General features: G+C 44.3%; 1 protein-coding gene across 13 annotated transcripts in view; it reads right to left on the reverse strand.

Annotated features, from left to right (window-relative positions):
• ARAP1 (ArfGAP with RhoGAP domain, ankyrin repeat and PH domain 1) overlaps positions 1–24,171 on the reverse strand; it is an 800,765-nt gene that overhangs the window by 59,106 nt on the left and 717,488 nt on the right. For all 13 annotated transcript variants that reach the window (XM_078658604.1, XM_078658609.1, XM_078658605.1 and 10 more), the window contains 3 exons: positions 21,347–21,452; positions 18,969–19,116; positions 2,567–2,653 (listed from right to left, as the gene is read on the reverse strand). In XM_078658604.1, the coding sequence (XP_078514730.1) occupies positions 2,567–2,653; positions 18,969–19,116; positions 21,347–21,452 (341 nt within the window). The remainder of the gene's footprint in view (positions 1–2,566; positions 2,654–18,968; positions 19,117–21,346; positions 21,453–24,171) is intronic.

The following is a 24,171-nucleotide window of genomic DNA, read 5'->3' on the forward strand; positions in this document are numbered from 1 at the left end:
TTTTAGAAGTGAGCATAGAGGGCTTGCTTCTCAAAGTCACCTTAGGTTTACAAAAAAGCGATTTGTGGGGGGTTAATTCCCAATCCTAATTCACAATCATGATTGGTGGGATTTTACGACAATAGAAAAAGGGAATTTCAGCAATATTTTGGAATTTCCAATGTCACAAATTTAGGATCAGAGTTATGGGCCAGGGTGAGTCACCCTGCAAAATAAAGTGAAGACCCATAAGCTCGTAAGCGTGTGCTGTCACATACGTCTTGGATGTAGTTTCCAAACCACTTTACACTGTTTGCAACAGGTTCGTCTTTAGCAAGCCTGTTCAGTGGTGGTAAGACAACCTCTACGGTGGCCATTATTTTACCATCCCCCGTCTGCAGGCAACATGACCTCTGGGGTGTCCCTTACTTTATTTAATACAGTCTGTTAGCGCTATGCGCGCTGTTGTGCCCGACATCTGCCAGCACCATGCTCTTTATGGGGCCTATTACCTTTCAGCACTCCACCAACTATGGTGCCCATTAGATGACAGAACATTGTCAAGTATATATCCTGTATGGTAAGCAGCAGTTTACAATGCCCAATCTGCCAGCTCTATGCCATGCCCAAGGCCACTAGACTTATGTGACAGGAAGGACCAAATAATGCGACAAACTTGACAAAATTATGCGGCAAGAAAAGGCAAATTTTGCGTCATAACATGGCACAATTTGTGATAGTACAAGTAACTGAAAGGTGGCCAACGACCTTTGTGAAGGGCATTCCACTCTGCAGCAACACTTGTCAGCCCCTTTTTAGTAACTTTTGATCTGTTTGAGCTAGACACAAAATTAGATTTTACTATACCTGCAAAGTAAGAAGCAGATGAAGGATTATGTGGCAAAAGCAGCATATTTATGTGGAAAACGTTGCAGCCACAGAATTAATTAATTCTAGTGGCCCTGGCCATGCCTCACTCTCCGATTCCCAATCTAGCAGTAATATCCTCTCTATAGTACCCTTGTCTGCAAATCTGACATTTCTCCAAGAATGGTGCACTTTATGTATCAGAGCCCTTCATAGACATCCCTCCCCTACCACGCAATTCTAAAGCCATCTTAGTAGCTTTTATCCCCTGCGGTGTTGCAAGTCTGTGATAATCTGTCTTTCCGTGCCAAACCTGCAAATACATTGCTGCTCTGTGTTGGTTAGGTATAGTTACTATATAAACATGCTATGCCTGTGAACATAAATGTGTCCCAACAAAACGTGTTATTTACAAGAAGTGTACTAATAACCATTCCTCCACTTATTTATTAACTACAGGTCACATTCCACAGTATTATCACACTGCAGCATAACTGACTTGAGAACAAAACAACCCTTATTGTCTTAAAGATTTTCTAGCAACAATTAAAAGTAGAAAACAACTAGGGCCACACTCACAAAGCCTGTTTCTTGTGATTCTATCTCAGTGTATATAGGTATCCCTTTGTGCTCTGAATATGGTTATAAACGTCTGTTTCTAACTACTGCACAATAAAAAACAGGATGGCATAAACCATAAATACTGACGTGTGGAGTATAATTATTTATTACTATTGTGAAGGGAGGGAAAGGGCAGCATTACTCACTTGAGGCCTGGCCTATTGTAAGTCACTATATATATATATTTATATATATAATGGCGACATTTATGCACTGAAAATAAATCAGCAGAAGAAACTGGAGTCAGTTTCTCTTCTCTTTTTTGCGAGTTCCTGAGGAAAAGGGCTGCAAAGCTGGAAAATTGATACACACACACATATATAATACATGGGATTCTGTAATCCCTATATAAATGCACATCTCCAATTTGAAAAGATGTCAGAACTCGACTATTATAAATTATTACAGTCGAATTCTGACGTCACAATGCCTGCTGCCACAGCCAGCAGCTGAGGTAAAAGGCAGGTCACAGAGCATAACTGAAGCAGCTGTTCAAAGCAACGAAAAGGAAACATTGCTCTACAAGCAGAAAGTATGTTTATTTTTTGCACTCCTTAGACAGAGAAAAGCTAGAATCTCTGCATGTTTCTACACATTTTTAAACTGACTTGTATTGAACTGTTTCTAATATCTTCTTGCAACAAATATCTAACAGGCTTTTGAAGTGTTTAAGGTTGCATTAAATGTTTTGTCTTAATTCTTCATGTTTGCAAACATGCTCGTTCTTTCATATGAAAGAGCTACGCATAAAGGTTTTAAGTGGTTTGTGGAAAAGGTGATGGTGTTACCATGTATTATAAGGGATAAAATACCCCCTGGCGTACAAGAACAGGATAATGCAAGTAACCTCAGAGTTCCATAACTGTATAAAGGAACTCAGCATTTGACCTAATTTCTCTATATAGTTAGGGAACTCCTTGGTGACTTGCAATATTCTTGTCATGTATGCAGGGGGAAAGAAGGACAGGCACACGCATTTTTGTGTGTGCAAAATAAATGTATCAGATAGGTCCATTCACTGATGCATAAGAATTCTGTTTATGACATGCCCTTTATGATGCATTCATCTCCAATGCCATGTACAGAACTCATACCCTACCCCGGTTTTCATAGGTTGGCAAGCTTCCTTTATCTTGGTGATGGCATCAATTTCATCCTTTTGTTTCTTGAGTTCGTGTTCACCAACCTGCCAAAGACAGAAACATGCAATGATGAAACAATGGCTGTGTGGTCAAACCATGGATCCCCGGAACCACTCAGCCATTCAGTTGTATAGAGCTTCAGAGTGGTGTCAACACTGTTACTCCCAGCCCACGCCTTACTTTCCTTTGTGAATGATGACTGTTTTAGGCCACACATACAACTCTCATAAAGAATAAACAGAAAAGCATGAGCAAGCATTCCTTCAATGGAAGTTTTAGCTTCAACCCCCTTTGGTTAGAAAATGCATTTGTCATATTCATTGTTTTAGGGATTTTTTTAGGGATTTGGTAAAGTATGACCACATTCCACTTGCGAGGATCCTTAGAACACTTGAGCAACACTTTAGAATGGCAGGAAAAGTAGAGAAAAGTAGCAGTATTAGTCATAAGTTTCGTGGCTGCCTTGTAATGAATATCACCATTTGCGACCTATGACAGGTTACCATGAAATGTTTGTGCACTCATAAATTCATGCTTTGAATGTTTTCTTACCATTGCCTCAGATTGTCTATGGTATCCAAACTGGATGAACAAGTTACTTACCTCCGGTAACGCTTTTTCTGGTGGATACAGTATCTGCCTGTGGATTCCTCACCTTGTGAATATCCCCCTGCGTCAGCAACGTTCGGAAAATTCTTTTGTAGCACGCCGGGGTGGACGACGTCATAGACTCCTTATTAGGCCTACGTCGGCGTGATGACATCAGTTCCGCCCTTTTTTCCGTGCCTTCGAGGCACCCGGACGACCCAATGACAGTAGATATATACATATACAGTGCACACAGTACATAATATTCAAAATTACACACAGTGTGTAGACAATGTATGAAAAACACAATATATATACAAATATCTATCTATATATATATCTATATATATTACCTACTGGCGGTCGCCAGTAGGTAGTTATGGTTAGGATTGATTTCCATAGGGAAATCGCAACATTCTATTGGGAATAACTTTGGCGCCGGTTGAGGAATCTGCCTGAATTTTTCAGCAACTTTGCCTCGCGGCGCTCCGGTCCGTCTCTGAAAGTTTGGGGGGGGATTCGTCAAGCGGGGGCCGAGATAAAAGGGGGGTCCCAAAGCGTGTTTTCCATAGGGCGGTCGGTCACACTTTTAGCTCGAACGGCTGAATGGATTTTCACCAAACTTGGCAAAATTGTAGGGACTGGTAGCCCGATGTGCCTTTGCTATGTCTCAAGATATGTGCTCCAGAGGATTTTGAGTAATTTAGGTTCAAAAAAATTTATATATCTATAGCCGCTCCCCGGTACGCGCACCGGGGAGCGCTCCGGGCGCGCCACGCGACTTGCGCACGGAAAGCTGGCTCTCGGGTGTCTGTAAACATTCGAAACAGTCCGGAGCGGCCGCCATCTTGTGTCTCGGTAGGATCGAGACAAGAGGTGGTAAAAAAAAAGGGGGAAATAACTAAAAGGGGGCAGGGTAGACCCCCCTGACCCCCTAGGTTTGATGTGGGGGCCATAAAAGGGTCCCTCGGGTAAAAAACATTTTTTTTATTTTTTTCGGTTTTCGCGGGGGGAGCGCCCGGTACGCGCACCGGGGAGCGTACCGGGGAGCGTACCACAGGGAAAACCCAGTGAAAGAGTAAAATAATAATTTAAAGTGCTTAGAGGTAGGGTAGCTCTGAATAGAGTTGTTGTGTTGTGTGGGTGATTTAAGTACCAACATGTAGGTACCAATGCAGAGTCTTAAATTCAATGTACACCTTTTTTATGTAGATATCTAGCATGTTGTTATAGAAGTTATTGTGGTATATGGAATCCATACCATAGTCTGTCAGGAAAGCAGAAACATATATTGGAAAATACCAAGGCAGTTTGAGGAAAAAGTGCCATCAATTGTTCAAAGGTGTCCTTTAAAAGCATTTCCAGACCTACCCCAGTCAAAGTGCCTAAGTCATTTCCACCACAGTGCAGAATTATGAGGTTAGGGTGTGGCAAATGCAAAAAGGTTTTCACCAATGGTATCAATTGGTGACATCTCAATCCTCTCTGGCCAATCCATTTAATGTTCACATTTGGTAAATCAAGGTTGTGAAAATTTCTGGTAGCTCCATACCTTTGAGCCCAGTGGATATAGCTATGTCCAATAATCCAGACAGAATACATGGTAGAGGAGGTTGTGGTGCAGTCAGATGAAGTGTAGGAATAAAATGGCAGTTGGAACAGTAGGAGTTTGCAAAAAAAAACCTGTGGAGTTTCAGTGCTCTTGAATCACAAGCAATGATTGGTAGATTGAGATAGTTGAAAACTGTAAGTTAGGGTGCATGGTTGTGTTCTGTGTAAGAAGTAATTTGAATGGTTAAAAAAAAGTCATTTAAAGAAACATTGCACCAGATAAGCTGGTGTATTCGCAGGTCAAACATCCTTGCTAAGGAATTTGCAACATTGTAGAATAAACTTTAAAACCTGAGAGCTCAGTGAGGAGGGAGTTGCTATGGTAACTGGTAGAAAGGGCTGAGGGGGGAAGGGTGTTGGTTTGAAAATACAGAGGGAAGAGTTTTGATTGGTTACCATGAGCAATATGTGGGTAGAATTAGAGGTTTTATGTGCCATTAATGGTTGCAGTGCCTGGAGAATATACCTTTTGCTCTGCTAAATAAATATTGGTGTGTGTGTATCTGACACTGTTGTGAATCTCCTAAAGCATTTGTAAAGGTGAGTTATGATTCATTTAGATAGAGAGTTCAGATTAAGAAGCACATAGGACCTGTGTTGTGTTCCTAAAATGGTAATTGAAAAACGATTTTAGTGCAAATCAATGGGTTTTAGTAGTGAAAATGAATGCTTGTATATGAAGCACATAGGACCTGTGTTGTGTTCCTAAAATGGTAATTGAAATACGATTTTAGTGCAAATCAATGGGTTTTAGTAGTGAAAATGAATGCTTGTATATAGGATCTGTGCAGTGTTTCTAAAATGTTAATTGAAAACCGATTTTAGTGCAAAACAATGGGTTTTAGTAGTGAAAATGAATGCTTGTAAATAGGATCTGTGCTCTGTTCATAAAATATTAAATAAAAAACGATTTTAGGGTAAATTAATGGCTTTCAGTAGTGAAAATGAATGCTTGTACATAGGACCTGTGTTCTGTTCATAAAATGGTAATTGAAAAACGATTAGGAAGCACACTGAGCTTGTTTGCTGTTGGTTTGTGTTATTTTTTTGGTAATGCTTGGTAGCATTGTTTGCAAGAGAGAGGAAATGTATTTTGTAAAATAGTGAGTTTTCAGTAATGAAATGGAATGCTTGTACTCCAGCAATGCATCCTTTCACATGGGGAAAGCTGCATGTGAAAGCGTTTGCCTCAGTCTTACTTACTTAGGCTGTAAGGCAGGCGCAAGATTTTGACTTAACAGTGTCCTAAAAGTCATGCAGTGAAATCTCATAGATTTTACTGTCATTATTATGAGGCTTTTTGCGGGGGAATGCCCCTCTGTGTACATTACATATATACAATACATACATTACACCTGACAGAAGTATAATGTGGCGCAGAGATTTAAAAAGTGACGCATCTTACCTACATGCGTCACTTTTTAAATATGGCGCAAAAAGGTACATGTTTTATGCCGCCGATGCGTCACAAAAAGTGACGCATTAGCAGTGCAAAACTGACGCAGGGCCTCATAAATGTGGTTCATCTTTTTTTGCACACTACTCCAGTTTAGTCCTGTCCACTGCACTCTTGGACACAAGCCTCACCTTTTGTGCTCCCCTGGACAGGCTTCATCTCATCTGTACTCCTGCTTAGGTGTCAGAATCCTATCACATGGGGAAAGCCCTATGTGAAAGCGTTTGCCTCAGTCTTATCCCTGCTGTCAGGCAGGTGCAAGATTTTGACGTAACAGTGTCCTAAAAGTGACGCAGTGAAATCTCATAGATTTCACTGCGTCATTATTACGAGGCTTTTTGTGGAGAAATGACCCCTCTGTGTACATTACACTTGAAAGAGGTATAATGTGGCGCAGAGATTTAAAAAGTGACGCATCTTACCTACATGCGTCACTTTTTAAATATGGCGCAAAAAGGTACATGTTTTATGCCGCCGATGCGTCACAAAAAGTGACGCATTAGCAGTGCAAAACTGACGCAGGGCCTCATAAATGAGGTTCATCTTTTTTTGCACACTACTCCAGTTTAGTCCTGTCCATTGCACTCTTGGACACAAGCCTCACCTTTTGTGCTCCCCTGGACAGGCTTCATCTCATCTGTACTCCTGCTTAGGTGTCAGAATCCTATCACATGGGGAAAGCCCTATGTGAAAGCGTTTGCCTCAGTCTTATCCCTGCTGTCAGGCAGGTGCAAGATTTTGACGTAACAGTGTCCTAAAAGTGACGCAGTGAAATCTCATAGATTTCACTGCGTCATTATTACGAGGCTTTTTGTGGAGAAATGACCCCTCTGTGTACATTACACTTGAAAGAGGTATAATGTGGCGCAGAGGTTTAAAAAATGACGCATCTACCTACAGGGAGCGTACCGGGGAGCGTAGCATGGGGAAAACCCCGTTCATTCACTGCGTCACCTCTACGACCCTTTCTTGCGTCAATATGTCCCTTTTGCATACATTACACCTGACGTAGGTAGAATGTGGTGCAGGGGTTTACAAAGTGACGCATCTACCTAGATGCGTCACTTTGTAAATAAGACTAAGGTGCATTTTTAACAGCACTGGTGCGTCACAAAAAGTGACGCACCGGTGGCGTAAAAGTGACGCATGGCCTCATAAATGAGGCCTCCAGTCTTCTACTCATGCGTCATATTAAATATATGACGTATTATGTCGCAAGTACTTTTAGATACGTCAGTATTTCAGACGTATCTGTAAGCGCAAAAGTGATGCATTGCTGGAGAGTGTCACAAAAATGATGCAACTCCAGCAATGCATCTTTTCTTACCCTTCCACACCCCCGTTCCTTTTCTACATTTTGTTTGAATAACCACTTCCCCCATGTTCACTCTCCTTCTCCTTACTTTCGTTCCCAACACTCACCTTCTTCCAGTCCCCCTACTTCACTTCCTTTCTCCTCTCATACCTTTCGGTTCTTTCTTACTCATTTTCCTTTCATTTATCAATGCACTCCACTGCACTTACTCTTTTTCATTTTTTTAAGAATATAGCTCTTTGATGAGAATTGGAGGTAGTTCTGAAAATAACTTATTTTTTCTTCTTTTTTCTATTTTTAGAACTACAACAAAAACAGGGAATGGAAACTGCTCAACAGGAGCAAAAAAAAACTTCAAAAAAATTAGGGCTGGTAACGGCAGTGATGGTTCTCCAATGCTCGAACCATGAGCAGAACACTTTGCTCCCCACAGAAAAGTAGCTGATCACAGTATCTGCATTTAAGGGCGCCTTTGTTAAAAGCAGGCTGAATGTTCAGAACCTGCTCTTGTGATCTCCCCCTCACCGATGGTATTCGTCCTCCGGTTGATGTAGAGGCCCCATCACTGGGAACCTTTTGTGCCAGAGCCCTGACACTTTCCCGGGCAAAATTCTGGGGGTGCCTTCTCTCCACATGGCGAATCATTTTGGAGTTTCCAAAAGAATATCTTTTATTGGGGTTACCCCGTGACAGGACTGTGTGACAGATCATGTTCTTTGTATTTTGGCTGAGGAGGCTCTTCATCGATAAATTCATTGGAGTCATCTTCACTGCTGGATGGTCTGGCAGCCATGATAATCCAAGATATCCAACAAAGAACCGACAGCAAAACAGGCAGGTCTTTCAGTCACAAAAGTGAAAGAAGAAGTGAAGGAAATGGGTGGGGATTTCATTCTTTCTAAAAAACAATTTAGCAACGAATGAAAAGTGTTTTTTTCAGGTCACATGACCCGACGCGCTTACGCTACGCGCCCCGGGGCGCGCCCGCGCGTCAAAATGTTGCGCGATCGTATGCGATCGCGTGATTCCGGGTGCGCTTACGCTGTGCGTCATATGACGCATCACGCGTATACGCGATACGTCACCATGTTGTTTTCGTTCGCGAAAATAGCGCTAACGGGACGCTCAACGGGACGCTCCCTGGTACGCGGCCCGGGGCGCGCCGCCACATTGCGCTGACCGGGGCGCTCCCCGGTACGCGCCCCGGGGCAAAAAATAAATAAAAAGTAAATAAATAAATTACATAATTATACAATATAAAATTCGTTATAAAAAATATTACTTTTCATACCTATAGAGATTTGCTATTGAAAAACCTATGAAATTCACTGAAAAAACCATAGGTTTCACACCAGTGATAGTTAGGAATTAGCATTTAAAAAACCTATTAAATTCACTGAAAAAACCATAGGTTTTACACCAGTTATAGTTAGCTGGAAGTTTTACTCGCATAAAACCATTGAAATTCCCACGTTATAGTTAGTTGGTCTCACTATAACTTGCGCGTGCAATGCACTGCTGATGACGTCACATATTACATCACTCATGACATGGTCAGTGACATCACTCATGACATCACTGATGACACCATCCTGTGAATGTGTCTTTTTAAAAAAAAAAATTGTGTTATATATGTATATGTAAAAGTTGATGGAAGAATAAATGTTTAAATAAGTGTTTACATGGATGTTTTTTGAAAAACAAATTGATTGGTTAACTGGTTTATTAAGTGTATCTTAGTGAATACATATATTAGAGAGTAATGTTTAAATATTTAAATATATGTATTAGTGTTTCACTTTGTGTATAAGTGGCTGCATGGGTTGGTGAGTAGCGACATGTGTATGTATATGGGTTATTAGATTTTTTTAGTATCAGTATGAGTGTCTGTATGGTTTGGTGGTAGATGCATGAATCACTGACTCTCTGTTTGTATCTGTTTCGAAGACAGCATATGTGCAGGACTATATGGGTGAATGAGTGTGTATATGTGTGTGTTAGTGAGTGAATGACTGTCTCACTAGTGTCTTTATCAGTAACTACATATGTTTTAATCTAGTATATGTGAATATTGATGTATATAAGTGAGTATATGTGAGAGTGAGGGATTGTAAGAGTTCCTGTTTAAATTAGTGTGTGTTTCTATAAGTGATTGTTTAAGAGAGTAAGTATGTGTAAGTTTCCTTAGAAGTAAAGTGGTAGTGTGTGTATAGCTGTATATGCAAATAAATGGATGTTCAATAGTTTATTTGCATGTGTGAGTATGTGTGAGAGTATCTTTTGGATGACTGTTGGTGTGTAACAAGATGCATAGGTGTATCACTACATATGATGAGTGAGTATATGTATGAGTGACTATATAGAACTGTTGGTGAATGAGTGGATGTGTATATAGATGGTGGAATTACTGAATTGGTTGTTGTAAGTGGCCCCCATTTTTTTTTTAAATTTTAGTTTCTATTTTTGAATATGTGTTTCAAGGGTTACATTACAGTGAAAGGAGGTCTGTCACTCTGTCACAAGGATGGTGTCATCAGTGATGTCATGAGTGATGTCACTGACCATGTCATGAGTGATGTAATATGTGACGTCATCAGCAGTGCATTGCACGCGCAAGTTATAGTGAGTCCAACTAACTATAACGTGGGAATTTCAATGGTGTTATGCGAGTAAAACTTCCAGCTAACTATAACTGGTGTAAAACCTATGGTTTTTTCAGTGAATATATCTATCTATCTATCTATCTATCTATATATATATATATATATATATATATATATATATATATACACACACATACATATAAATACATGTAAATAATGTCATGAACTCAGGTATAGAAGAGTGGACAACGGGGAGGAGGGTGGGAATGTGAGGAATCCACAGGCAGATACTGTATCCACCAGAAAAAGCGTTACCGAAGGTAAGTAACTTGTTCTTCTGATGTATACATCTGCCAATGGATTCCTCACCTTGTGAATAGAGTCCCACAGCAGTCCCCACTCCCGAAGGAGGGTGTCCAAACTCCTATACCAGAAAATCCTGGAGGACAGAACGCGTAAAGTGGCCTTCCCTCCGCACTTCGGAATCTAAGCAGTAATGCTTCGCGAAAGTGTGGAGGGAAGCCCAAGTCGCTGCTCTACAAATGCCCTCTACAGGAACACCCCTAGACAAAGCAGATGTAGAAGACTTTGCTCTAGTGGAATGAGCTCTTATTCCCTCTGGAGGGTCCTTACCCGCCAGGGAGTAGCAGATCTTGATGCCTAGTATAATCCATCTTGAAAGCGTGCGCTTGTGCACAGCTCTTCCTTTTCTGCAGCCAGCAAATCCAACTAAGAGCTGGTCATCCACTCGATAGTCTTTTGTCCTATCAAGATAAAAACTCACCGCTCTCTTAGGGTCCAGGCGGTGAAGTCTATCCTCCTCCTTGGAAGGGTGAGGGGGAGGATAGAAGGTAGGTAGGGTAATGGACTGTACTAGATGGAAAGGAGTTACCACCTTAGGCAGAAAAGCAGCCCTGGTCCTAAGAACCATGCGTTCAGCATGAATGGTCAAGAACGGGGGCTTTGAACTAAGAGCTTGACGCTCACTTACCCTCCTTGCCGAGGTAATTGCAACCAGGAAGACCGTCTTAAAAGATAAAAGTCTCATGAGACACTTGTGCAAAGGTTCAAAAGGAGAACCCATTAGAAATGTAAGCACAAGATTCAAATCCCATTGAGGCACAATAAAGGGAGTAGGAGTAAATGTATTTATAAGACCCTTTAAAAACCTTAGAACCACAGGAGATTTAAATAAAGACGGCTGATCCGGCAGGCAGAGAAAAGCAGACAAAGCCGAAAGATAACCTTTAACTGTAGCTACAGCAAACCCTTGCTGAGCCAGGAAAAGAGCAAATTGAAGCATGTCAGATAAACGATCCCTCAAAGGGTCAATGGACTTCTCCCCACACCAAGCCACAAATTTAGACCATCTGTATGAATAGATTGACTTGGTGGAGTCACGCCTGGCCGATAGAATGACATCCACCACATCATGTGGGAGAGAAAAGGAATACAGGTTGCCCCGTTCAATCTCCAGGCATGAAGGAGTAAGGTCTGGAGGTGGGGGTGTAGAACTTGCCCCTCCATCTGAGTGAGGAGATCTGCCCTGAGAAGGAGACGGAGCGGCGGGCACGAGGAGAGGTGGAGTAGATATGTGTACCACACCCTTCTTGGCCAATCCGGGGCGATCAAAATAACTTGGGCCCGGTCTTGGCGAATCTTCCTCAGAACCCAAGGAATCTAAGGTATGGGAGGAAACGTGTAAAGGAGTTGTGAGTCCCAACTCAACTGAAACGCGTTCCCCAAGGTTCCCTGCATCGGAAACTGGAGGCTGCAGAATGACGGGCAGTGAGCATTCTCGTGAGTGGCGAACAGGTCCACCCGAGGAGTTTCCCACGTCAAAGATGTGACGAACTACCTCTGGATGAAACCTCTACTCGTGGTCGGCTGAGAACTGCAGACTGAGACTGTCTGCACGCACGTTCAGAACTCCGGCCAGATGATTTGCCGTCAGACAAATCTGATGATCCTGAACCCAGGACCAGAGACGCAGAGCCTCTCTGCAGAGACACTGCAACCCTACTCCTCTCTGCTTGTTGACATACCACATCGCGGTGGTGTTGCCCGTCAGAACCTGAACCGACCGACCGTGAAGGGAAGGGGGGGAAGGCCTTGAGTGCCAGACGTATCGCCCGCAATTCCGGAAGGTTGATGTGAAGCAACCTTTCCTCTGGAGACCAAAGACCCTTGATCTCCAGATCCCCCAGATGAGCACCCCACCCTAGAGTGGATGCATCCGTTATTACTGTGGCCACCGATGAAGGTAGTTGGATGGGCTTTCCCTGAGACAGATTGCCCTCCACACTCCACCAAGACAGATCCACTGCAATTTCTCTGGAGATCCTGATCGACTCCCTGAGATCTCCGTTGTGTTGATACCACTGCCTGTGGAGGCACCACTGGAGTGCCCTCATATGCCAGCGTGCTTGGTTGACCAGCAGAATGCAGGAAGCCATCAGACAGAGCAGACTAAGGACCTTCAAGACTGGAACGACCGCTCCATTGTGAAATAAAGGAATCATTTCCTGTATGTCGCGAATCCGTTGTGGAGGAGGGAATGCCCGACATACAGTTGTATCCAGTACCGCACCAATGAACAGGTTGCGCTGGGAGGGCACCAGGAGAGATTTGGGTACATTTATCGAAAAACCCAACCTGTACAACAACTGAGTTGTGACTTGCAGATGATGGAGCACTTTCTCTGGAGATTCCGCCTTGATCAGCCAATCGTCCAGATAAGGGAATACTGGAATCCCTGATTTTCTGAGATGTGCTGCCACCACAGCCATCACCTTGGTGAAGCCTCAAGGCGCAGTAGTAAGACCAAACGGAAGGACCACGAACTGGTAATGTTGCGATCCCACCGTAAAACCAAGATAATTTCTGTGCGACTTCAGGATTGGGATGTGAAAATATGCATCCTGCAAGTCGATCGACACCATCCAGTCTTCTTCCAGCAGCGCTTGAAGAACCGGCGCAAGGGTGAGTATCTTGAACTTCTCCTGCTTCAGGTAAAGGTTCAAGATCCTGAGATCCAGGATTGGACGAAGACGGCCATCCTTCTTGGGGATCAGGATATACCAGGAGTAGGATCCCTGACCCCTTTCTTGCTCCGGAACCACCTCTATCGCACTCTTTCTCAACAATGCCAGGACTTCCTCCTGCAGAAGTAGCAGGTGGTCCTCCGAGCAAAAACCTTGGCAAGGAGGGTAATTCGGAGGGAATTCCTGAAAGGGAAGTGCATACCCATTCTCTACGAGATTGAGAACCCAAAGGTCCGACGTGACCGATTCCCAATCCCGTAGAAAATAGGTAAGCCGACCCCCCACAGGACCTGCATGATCCGGAATGGTGCATCTAGGGCTGCTTTGCTGTAGTAGGAGGGGGGTGGGTAGAGGAAGAGGAGACATGACGTCCTCGAGGACGACCTCTTTGTTTGCCCCTGTAAGATTTATACAACGGATTTTGTTGCTGCTGCTGTTGCTGTGATTGCTTGTAGGGACGAAAAGAAGATCTTCCAAAGCCCCTATATCTTTTGCACACAGATCCTCTAGTTTGCAAACCTAAAGATCTGGGTGTAGCCCTGCTGTCCTTGAACCTCTCCAATGCAGCATCAGCTTTTTACCAAAAAGGCCTGAGCCATCAAAGGGCAAATCCATTAAAGCAGCCTGAACATCCGCAGAGAACTCGGAAGTCTTCAGCCAGGCAAGACCCCATGACTCTAGCCACCGAATCCGCGGTGTCAATACCACTCTATATGACCTGCCGAGCAGCTGCCCGCGTGTCAGAAATCACCTCATTAAAATTCTTTCTGTCTTCCTCAGGAAGTTTAGGAGACAGCTGTTTAACAGTATCCATCAAAGCATGGATATATATCGACCCAGCAAAACAAGTGGCATTTGTAGATTTTAGGGCCACACTGCCTGACAAAAACACTTTTTTTGCATTTTGGTCCTTTTTTTGAATCCTTATCACCAGGTACCTAGGGAAAAGCACCTGCAGATCTTTTAGAGCAGGCAGCTTGTACTACCAAACTCTCTGGTAAGGGATGAGTAGACAAAAATTCAGGGTCGCCAGGAGCCACTCTATAACGCCTTGCAACGGCCTTAGAAACTGCAGGAGCCTTAAGTGGTCTATTCCATACCTCCAAGATGGGATCAGTTAGAGCCTCAGTAAAAGGAAGTAAAGGCTCAACCACAAATGAAGTTGAATGGAGGACTTCAGTCAGAATGTTCGACTTATACTCAACAGATGGCAAAGCAAATTCAACAGATCTGCAGCCTTTTTAATTACCACAAGGTAGGGAGCCACATCTTTAGAAGGAGCATCAGACACCGTGGCCAACTCCCAATCAGGAGACAGTTATAGACCACTTGCATCTTGTAGATCGTCAAAATAATCCTCCTGATCTTGAAGCTCACCTTCTTCAAATTCAGCTTCCCCATAACTCTTCTCCTCCAAAAGGCGCTGCGCTTTATGCCTCAACCACTCTATTCGTACCGATGTCGTCGGATCCGGTATCGACTCCGAAGGAGCCGGAGTCGAATGTGGAGCTGGAACCGGCGTCGAACGAGGAGCTGGAGCCGGCGTCGAACGAGGAGCTGGAGCCGGCGTCGAACGAGGAGCTGGAGCCGGCGTCGAACGAGGAGCTGGAGCCGGCGTCGAACGAGGAGCTGGAGCCGGCGTCGAACGAGGAGCCGGCGTCGAACATGGAGCTGGAGCCGGCGTCGAACATGGAGCTGGAGCCGGCGTCGAACATGGAGCTGGAGCCGGCATCGAACATGGAGCTGGAGCCGGCATCGAACATGGAGCTGGAGCCGGCGTCGAACATGGAGCTGGAGCCGGCGTCGAACTTAGAGTTGGATCTCGAGGTCGTTCCAGAGCCCGTGAAGCCGTAAATGGCGTCGATGACTTTGGCGGCGCCGAGAGGTGCCAAGATGGAGCCGGAGCTGGCAAGAACGGCGCCGGAGCATAGGCTTAGGGAACCCCCAAATTGTATGCCAATGGACCCATGGGACCAGCAGGTGCTCCAGAGGGGTACATGGCTCTCGCATAAACACCATACATGGCGTTTAACAAATGCGAAGGGTCCTGTCCTGGAAAAGGAGGGTGGACCCGGAAAAGGAGGGTACGAACCCACTGGCTGCTCCTGAGGAGGCTGCACCGGAACCAATGCCTCTTGTTCCTCGGGTTGGTGAACCGGAGTCGTCGAACCCTGAGCAACAGGAACTTCATCTTCTTCCTCATGTCCCGAAGACTGAGACGGATCCAGAGACGAATTCAACACCGGAGCCGGTGAATGCTCCTGTGACTCCAAAGGCGAGGCCTCACCTCCAGGACTCTGAAATGGAGAGGGTGATAGCATGTCCTTACGATGCCTTTTAGAAGACGACTTCGTTTTCGAATCTGACTCCTTACCGGAATGGTGTCTTGAACTATGCTTCCTTCTCTTATGCTTTTTCTTAGATGATCTGGAAGCATGTCCCTAAGTCTACTTCAATGCCGACCTCGACTGGGACCTCAACCTCAAATTTGACTTCGGGCTTCTCGATCTCGACCTCGAACTCTTCCTTGCATCCTTACCCTTCAATTTGGCAACAAGAAGTTTTGCCTCACGTTCTCGAAGAGCCTTTGGTTTCATCTTCATATAGGATCGACAACCCTGGACGTCGTGATCCGAACCCAGGCACCATAGACAGTCACCATGCAGATCTGTAATCGACATCATCTTTCCGCAGGAATCACACGGCTTAAACCCAGTCTTCTTCGACGACATCACGACAGAAGACAGCAACACCGAAGAGATACAGAAAACTCACAATAGTAACAAAGGTACTATCAACTCAACAGAAGATCCCGCGAAACCGTTCGCGTCGACGCCGCCGGAAATAAGGGAACTGATGTCATCACGCCAACATAGGCCTAATAAGGAGTCAGTGACGTCGTCCACGCCAGGGTGCTACAAAAGATTTTTTCGAACGTTGCCGACGCAGGGGGATATTCACAAGGTGAGGAATCCACTGGCAGATGTATCCATCAGCAAGGATTTTACTAAGAAGCGTAGATCTGCCCAATCACAGAAATGGCAAGGTGGGGTCACAATCAGGGTTGATATAATGGTCAGTGACTTTAAGTCTAAGGAGGACCAATGACCTCACCCATATCTGATGAGCAGGTTTGTGTGAATTAATACATAGACAAACACTGATTGAGTTAGTTGATGCTTATGTCCGCTCGACTCGTATTTGGAGTTAAAGGATTTGAACACATCACTCCAGCTCTCAACTGCCTCAATTGGCTTCCCATGGAAGGGAGATTTATGTATAAACTGGACTGCGTCACACACAAAACCCTTCACTCTCCTGCCCCCAACTACCTAAATAACAAACTGATAAGAGCAGGTAAATACAGAACGCTGAGAAGCTCCAACTCTCTCCTTCTTATTCCTCCGAAAATGAAAAAAAAAACACCCAATACCGATCATTTTCTGGCAACGCTCCCAGTATATGAAACGCTCTCCCTGGAGTCCTCAGATGCAACCCCTTCTTCTCCCAAAAGGGACCTGAAACTCCATCTCCTAAACAAATACTATCAGGACCAACGTCAACTTACCTAGACTTATATTCGAGTTGTATCCTCTCCCCCTGGACATTCAAGGAAAGTAGGTGACCGGACTATGTCATTCTCACCTGTTTCTTTTTATTGCTCTCTCCCCCTCCGCTGCACTGCATATTTCTTTCCCATGCTGTATTTTTTCCTTTTTCTTTGGTTTGCTTCCTTACTGCCGTCCTACGATGTAATGTAATGTCCTTCTGCTGTTTACTGTGTGTTTGTAAAGCGCTCTAATGCCTACAGGTTAAGCTAGCGCTATATAAAACTTTAAAAATAAATAAAAAAATAAAATAAAGCCCTTCTAAGATTTCTGAACAGCATTGTGTTTTGTCTCCAAAAAGTTAAAAAATTATATCAGCCCAGTGGTGGTGGGAATGGGAAACATCCTTTACAACGCAACTTTTACCATGCAATGCCTTTACAACGCGGTATTTACAACAAATACCTTTACAACGCATTGCGCTGGGGGGCGCTCTAGGATAGGGAATAGATTTAATTTACTATCCAACACCTTCCCTACTATCCACGGGGACTGGAGTTGGAATAGTAAATTAAACTATTCACTATCCAGCGCCCCAAAGCACTATGCGTTGTAAAGGTATTCGTTGTAAATACCGCGTTGTAAAGGCATGCGTGGTAAAAGCATGCGTTGTAATGTCATACATCCGGTGACCCCTGTGTGTAAATTTTTGTTGAAATCAGAGGTAACACAATTGTGCTTTAATGCCAGGGAAAATCCAAGGTACAATCCATACTGCCAACTCGAACAGGGGTAGGTGGGAAGTTACAGCGGTGGCAATGAGATTCTAGTAGAGGCAAAGACTTTATAACAGTACATGTATCAAGGAGGCTTCGTGTATTTCACAACTGTGATATCGAAGGTCCATCTGAGCCCATCGGTGTTTGTGTGTTTGGATTAGGCACACAATTTCCACCCTCACTACTGAGCGTGACTACTGTTAGTTCACCAGACTATAGAGGACTGACCATGTGTAGCAATACTGTTAAGAGAGTGAAGGGAAGGCATGCCTTTTTACTTGCCCGTGACAGGGACAGTCACTTGCAGGCCTCTGCCACCCTTTTCAGTGGTCTGCCAGTCCCTTGCAAATGGATCCTTCCCACATTTATGTGGGAATTGGATCTTGCTTGTGTGAACCATCTTGGTGTAGAGGATGTGTGGCCATCTGTGTGTGGCAGAGGTGGCCATAGCCACACTGGGATCGATTTTGTATTTGCTACCTCCAAGTGCTGCATATGATGGATGGTTGGGGAGAGCCAAGACAGTAGATGTAAACAGCAGGGCTCACTCAGGGCATTCCAAAGACTGTTTTGTAGTCAGTCAGACTTTTACAGGTGGGGGAGAGGGGAAAAAGTGCCCCTGTGAAGATAGGGAGTTTTCCCTTTGTTAATCCACTGTTCTTCAGGAAAGCTGTGCCCCACAGATTTAAAGGTACTTAAGTGACAGCCCATTGTAGATGCTCCCTGGCATTTAGCTGCTTTGGTGTCCTTATTTTGAGTTTCTCTTACCCTGTAGACTTCCAGCTCCATCCCACCTTCTTGTTCATCATCTAGACATTGGTACTGGTAAGCACACAGGATCCACTGGAGTTACCTATATATAATAGCAGGCGGAAATGTACTTCTACTTGCACACTTGAGATGATTCTACAAGAAGGACTACAACTGGAACAACTGCTGCACTTGTTGGTTTAGTTCATGAAGTGGTTGACATTACAACACGGCAAAGCATCCAGCCACATAAAAAGAACCAACATGTTCAAATCAAACAGAAATGGTGCTGTGCATGCGCAGGAACAACCAGATGTTTTCCGAAGCAAGGACACATGCTCCGTTAAGTTAATTCCTGCTCTGTGGGCCAATGATAGCATATGCCACTGAAGTAGGTTTGCCCCAGTGGCTTTAAAGCACCTCAGTGCCATAAAGTGACAGGCCACAGAGACCTGCAGTCCCCTTTCGTAGAAACACAACTATTAACAAGCGCGCAAAAAAAAACCAAAGACACTAGTGCAAGTCAGGAAGAAAGGAGATATTGTGAAAAGCTTCTTCCCTCATTCAATACTACTTCTCATACATCATTCTCCAATCATTCACATCCTTGTATACTTCCTCTGCTCACATGTAAGACTTTGCCCTCAGAATGGAAAACAACTTACGCTGAAGATTTCTACGTAGTAGTTGATGAGATCCTCCACGACCTGGCCGGCCTTGTTGTCTTGGCCGTCCATCTGGAAGAGCGTTGGACCATAAACGATGGCCAGATTGTGAGTATTCATTTGGTTTGAGCCGGAGAAGCACTGGACCCTGCGGGAGGGAAGGAGAGCTAATTAATGACTGGCTCAAAATCAGTCTTGATAATGACAAAATAATGACAATATGCTGCACATGGGACCCTGGTCGGTCAGTCGAGCGGCCGAAGCTTCAAAGCTCATGATCTACATATAGTGAGTAAATCTTGGTTGATAAACACCTGCGCCCATCACAAAGCTTGTCTGAAACCAGTGGTGTTGTCTGAAGGATGTTGCAGACAAAGTGTAGACAAATCAACACAGTGTTGGGAGTTTTTAAAGCCAGGAGCTGTAGAGAGTGTATTTTAGCTGAAGAAATAGACACAAAGGGTCGACACAGTTACATATACAACAAAAATGCAAGAATGCAAAATAACAGCCGACTGGGGGCTATTGTGGCCCATTGCTTCAGGCAGTTCACGAGTTAACATTTCATATATGCAGGTAACAGGATTACAAAGAACAAAGAGTTTCTGTTGCCTAGAGGATCTAAACGAGGCTCTCTCCTGTGAAGGACGACGGCCATGCCTGGGACCCAGGTAGCACCCCTGTACCTAAGAGGGGTTTTCATTAAAGCTCGATACAGTTTCCTGTGGTTTTTGCCTATCTGTAAGCAGATTTATCAAAATAGCATGACCCTCGCTAGCTATAGGAGTGCTTTAGGGGGGAGCGGCTGGGGGTTGATTACAATATTGAGGTGACAGGCGGTGAGGGGTGAGTTTTAATGTGTCAGGAAACAATACTAAGTATAGGTGAAGCATGAAGAAGCATGTAGAGTGTTGAAGTTCATCTCTGGGTCAGTCCTTACACAATGTGGCAATTTTGTTGTTTGTTCTTACCACTTAGAAAGTTCGTGTTGCTCAGATGCAGTACTTAATTTGTAAAAGAATGAGTGCCGGTAGCCAAAGCTCTGCTCAGAAGCCCACGGCCAGCACTGATGCACCGAATACTGAGGCTGCGTACCCTGGAATCCACCTCATGCATCTTTACTCGAATACCAGGTACTCCCTGCCCCACTCTTGTAGGCTCCTGCTTTTTCCCTTTGTGATGGACTTCCCGCTTTGTGCATTTTTCCCTCTCTTTTACTCGATATATGTCTGATGCAGAGAAAAAAGTGCTGGTGCCCAAAAATAAGTGGCAGTGGCCCCCGTTGGACACCACCGGCTCAAATTAAGCACTGCTCAGATGTAATTCTATGCTTTCAGCAAAATTAATATGGACTTTACGGCAGCTTTCACTGGCCCCTTTCCTGCTTTTATCTCATCAGAGTTTCAGGTTAAGGCAATTACTATTTATTCTGCTTGGCTAGTTCTGACCTCTACCACTTAGTGCCTGACTTGACTGATGGTCTACAGTGGCTCCGGCAGAACCAGCCAGAGGTGTAGGGTGGTTGTGGCTGTATACAACTCTGTGGCCTTCCCTTAAAATCTTGGACTTGAGAGAAGCCTCTCAGGAAAGGGGTGAGTGCCTCTTTCCTATGTGAAGGGTACTGTGGGTCATACCCTGGACTATTGAAATCTCTGCCCACTCTTTATTTATTTCGATTTATATAGCGTGTTATAACCCGGGGGTCTCGAAACGCTTTGTCAGGTACGCACAGCAGACATTCAGAGGGCCATTCGAGAGTTTACAGCCCCACCCAGGCTTGTTGGAAGAGCACAGTTTTTAACTTCTTCCGAAAGCACAGCAGGTTGGTTTCTTTCCGTAATTCCACTGGCAGCTTGTTCCAGGCTGCTGGAAGGGTAATAGAAATAGCGCGGCCAACAACTGTGGCCAGCCTAAAACGTGGTTGGGTGAGGAGAGTAGCTTCCGACGATCTTAACATCCTACCAGGATGCTTTTGGGAACTGATAGCGGGCACTGAGTGTTCACAGAGGACGCTGAATGTCCACAGCTGAAGTGCGAAGCAGAAGCAATCTTGCTCCAGAGGAACACGTCTACAGGATAAGGGTGCACAGGCAATGCTTCATGCATTGCTTCATGGGCTGTGCCTTCCATGGAGGTATAAGGATGACTGAAGACAGGCAGATGTTTCAACTGGTCAATCAAAGACCACCACCCATCCACCCTTTGAAAGACTGAAACCTCTTTTCCAAATCAATGATCACTATGGTGCTTTACCCAGTTGATGAGATAGAACGTGGTGCTAAAGATACGATTTTCTAGAGCGGCCTTTGAACAAAAACACCACCTTCTCCCTGAACCGCATCAAAGGTTATGCCCACACCCAAATTTAGCTTTCTCACCGGTACAAGTGATTGATAAGTGCCTTCAGCGTGGCTTTGTTCACAGGAGGGAGGCTCTTCAACAGCTGCTGGTACTGCCTGATCTTCTCATCTTCATAGCCAACAGCTGGAAAGAGAAAACAAGTGACTTAAATTGCCATCCATTTCAGAAAAACAAAGGGTTCTTGAAGATGGGTAGGAGCAGGTCCTGCCTAGTAAGGAATCTGGCTGCATAGATGGGACTGAGGACCGGCTCTCTGCAAGGTCTTATAAAGGGCAGAGTCCCAGCTTAAATAAATACATGTAAAGTGCTAATAAGAGATTTAAAAAAGGTTTAAGGAGCAATTTGCTGACATTCCCAAATGCCTGTACATCCTGGAAGAGTGGATAAGAAAATATTGTCTCACACTCAGCAGGTCCAACACTGCACTTTGGCTGTAATTTCGTTAAACATGGTGCAGCAACACATCCTTTGTCTCCTCCAGTGGTATCAATTCCTCCACAATCTTTCTCATAAATACAGAGTTCAATGTATGCAATAACTTCAGCAGTCTTCACTACCTAGCTACGGACATCAACGCAACCTCTGTTTGCATTCTTTTCAATTGAAACCTAGACTTGAGAAATGGACTGTATTTTGATTGTCTGGAAATTTACTTTGACAGGATAAAATCAGTACAAAATGAAGCCTCAAGATCCGTTTGCAATGCAATTGGTTTCGCCTTTGGGACCTTATATGTATTTAGCAATGCAGCACACTAGCTTGGGTGCTGAAACATCTACTGTTCTTTTACATGGAGGGAAAATAAGCAACACATTACGTGACACGCCAGGTATGGGAACGCATGAAGAGAAATGCTGCCTATCAGCGGGAAATGGTATGGGCCAAAGCTCTGTTTTTAATATAAAATCAGGGCGACGGTGGTCATATCACTGGAAATACAAGATTTGAAATATATATATTCTACAGGTGCTCGAGGAAGACAAGTTTCTATTGCCTGGAATCTAGGGAATGCTAAAAAGATTCTGGAATTTTACTGACCTCTGCTGGTCGTTTTCTATCAAGAAAGTTAAATAGAGGCAGTTGCCAGAGAGAAAAAAAGTCCCTAAGCAGAAAGCAGTTCTGGTATTTTACTGACCTCTACTGGTCGTTTTCTATAAAAACAGTTAAATAGAGGCAGTTGAACAGAACAAAAGTCCATAAGCAAAAGCGGAAACAGACAAGTCCTAGGGCTGATCTCCTAAGCCCACAAAGTACATACAACCCACCGGCCCCTAGTCCTTGCCACTAATTTTTAACAAAATGAGGACAGATCTCTTCCTATCCAGAGGAGCTGTGATGTGATACTCGTCCTAGTCCTCATCCCGCTTAGCAATTATTACCTCTGAGGGGCCAGGAAGATGGTGGAGTCTCTCCTAGATGAAGATCAGAACCTTTTGGGTCAGTGAGGATACACCAAATGACTTAATATGGGAAGCTCCCACTAGGTAAGACATTCTACTAGGAAATGTAGGAACTGCCATACCCACTCAAACTCAACACATCCCCCAGCAGATAGGAGTGCTTCCTGATCTGGAAAGTATAAAAGATCAGGAAACTATGTAAAAGCAACATACCATGGGACCAAAAGCGTCTACGATCCTCAAGATTGAGGAGTGAAACCAGAAGTAAATGACTCCCGGTGGAGGACAATGATTTGAAGCACAGTTGAAAGTGCTTTCCCTGTGGTGAACTTCCAAGTCTCCATTAAATCAGATCCTCCGGTTGGGAACTAAGGACAGCTTTGCCGGAGTCAGTGATTTGATTTAATATGTTTATACATCGCACCCCTACCAGAGATGATTCTCCAGTGCCACAGGTCCTGGAGTGCAAATAACATTTAAGTGGCAATCAGCCAGGTCTTTGAAGATCATATTTTATTTAGTATATTTTTATACATTACACAAATACCCTTGATAGACATACGTCCCTCAGAAAAGCTACTAATTCTCTCAATTGATAAGAAGAAGGAAGTGAACGGGGACCCAAGCACTTTGTGCTGAATGAAGAAGCCCACTCATCAGGAACACGCCTGGGACTGCCTGTGTTCCTACTCATGGGGGATGTGGCTTAGCATCTTGGGGTAGACTGTCCTATTTGGAATGAAGCTTACACCAGTCATACTTTGGACCTGTACAGAGGAGCGGAAAAGACAATGGAATGGTTCACACCCAGAATCATTACCAGTGTTTAATTCAGGAACTTCCCGCGATCATGATTTCCTTACAAGAGTTAAGCTAAGTGAGAGGGGTAGCCAGTGGTTTATCCCGACCTCACTGGACCACACATGCCTACGTTGCGCCTCACTATTTGGAAACGTCTGTGTTCTTGTTCCCACAGGATCTATTTAACAGTTTGAGCAGGACTGCCGCTTTTTGGGGTGGAGCCAAAACGGAGTTAAAAGTGGTTGGTCAATGTGCCTAATGGAATAGTGAAGTCGAAAATGATGGGGAAGAGGGTCACTGTGAGCCAGTGGGAGCTGTTTCTGGTAAGATAGTGGGAAGTGAAAGCCACGTGGAGGCTTGGCTGGTTTTTGGCTCATGATTCCAAGATGACCTTGAGCTGAGCCCACAGACGGGCACTGCGAGCCTACAGTGGTTCGCCCACCTCAGCTTTACAGAACTCAAATTATAAACCACAAACTGCCTTAGTCTTCAGGAACTCGGCGGGTTTGCATCTGTGAGAAAGGGAAAATGTTTATCCACCACTTTAGAGTGACTTAGGTCTAGCCTATCAGAGAAGGTTTTGGGGAGGACGTCCCCACTAATTTTGGTGGATCACAGTTGACTTTCAGCCAGACCGATGG

The sequence above is a fragment of the Lissotriton helveticus genome, chromosome 8 (assembly GCF_964261635.1).
Source record: "Lissotriton helveticus chromosome 8, aLisHel1.1, whole genome shotgun sequence".
NCBI classification, from domain to species: domain Eukaryota; kingdom Metazoa; phylum Chordata; class Amphibia; order Caudata; family Salamandridae; genus Lissotriton; species Lissotriton helveticus.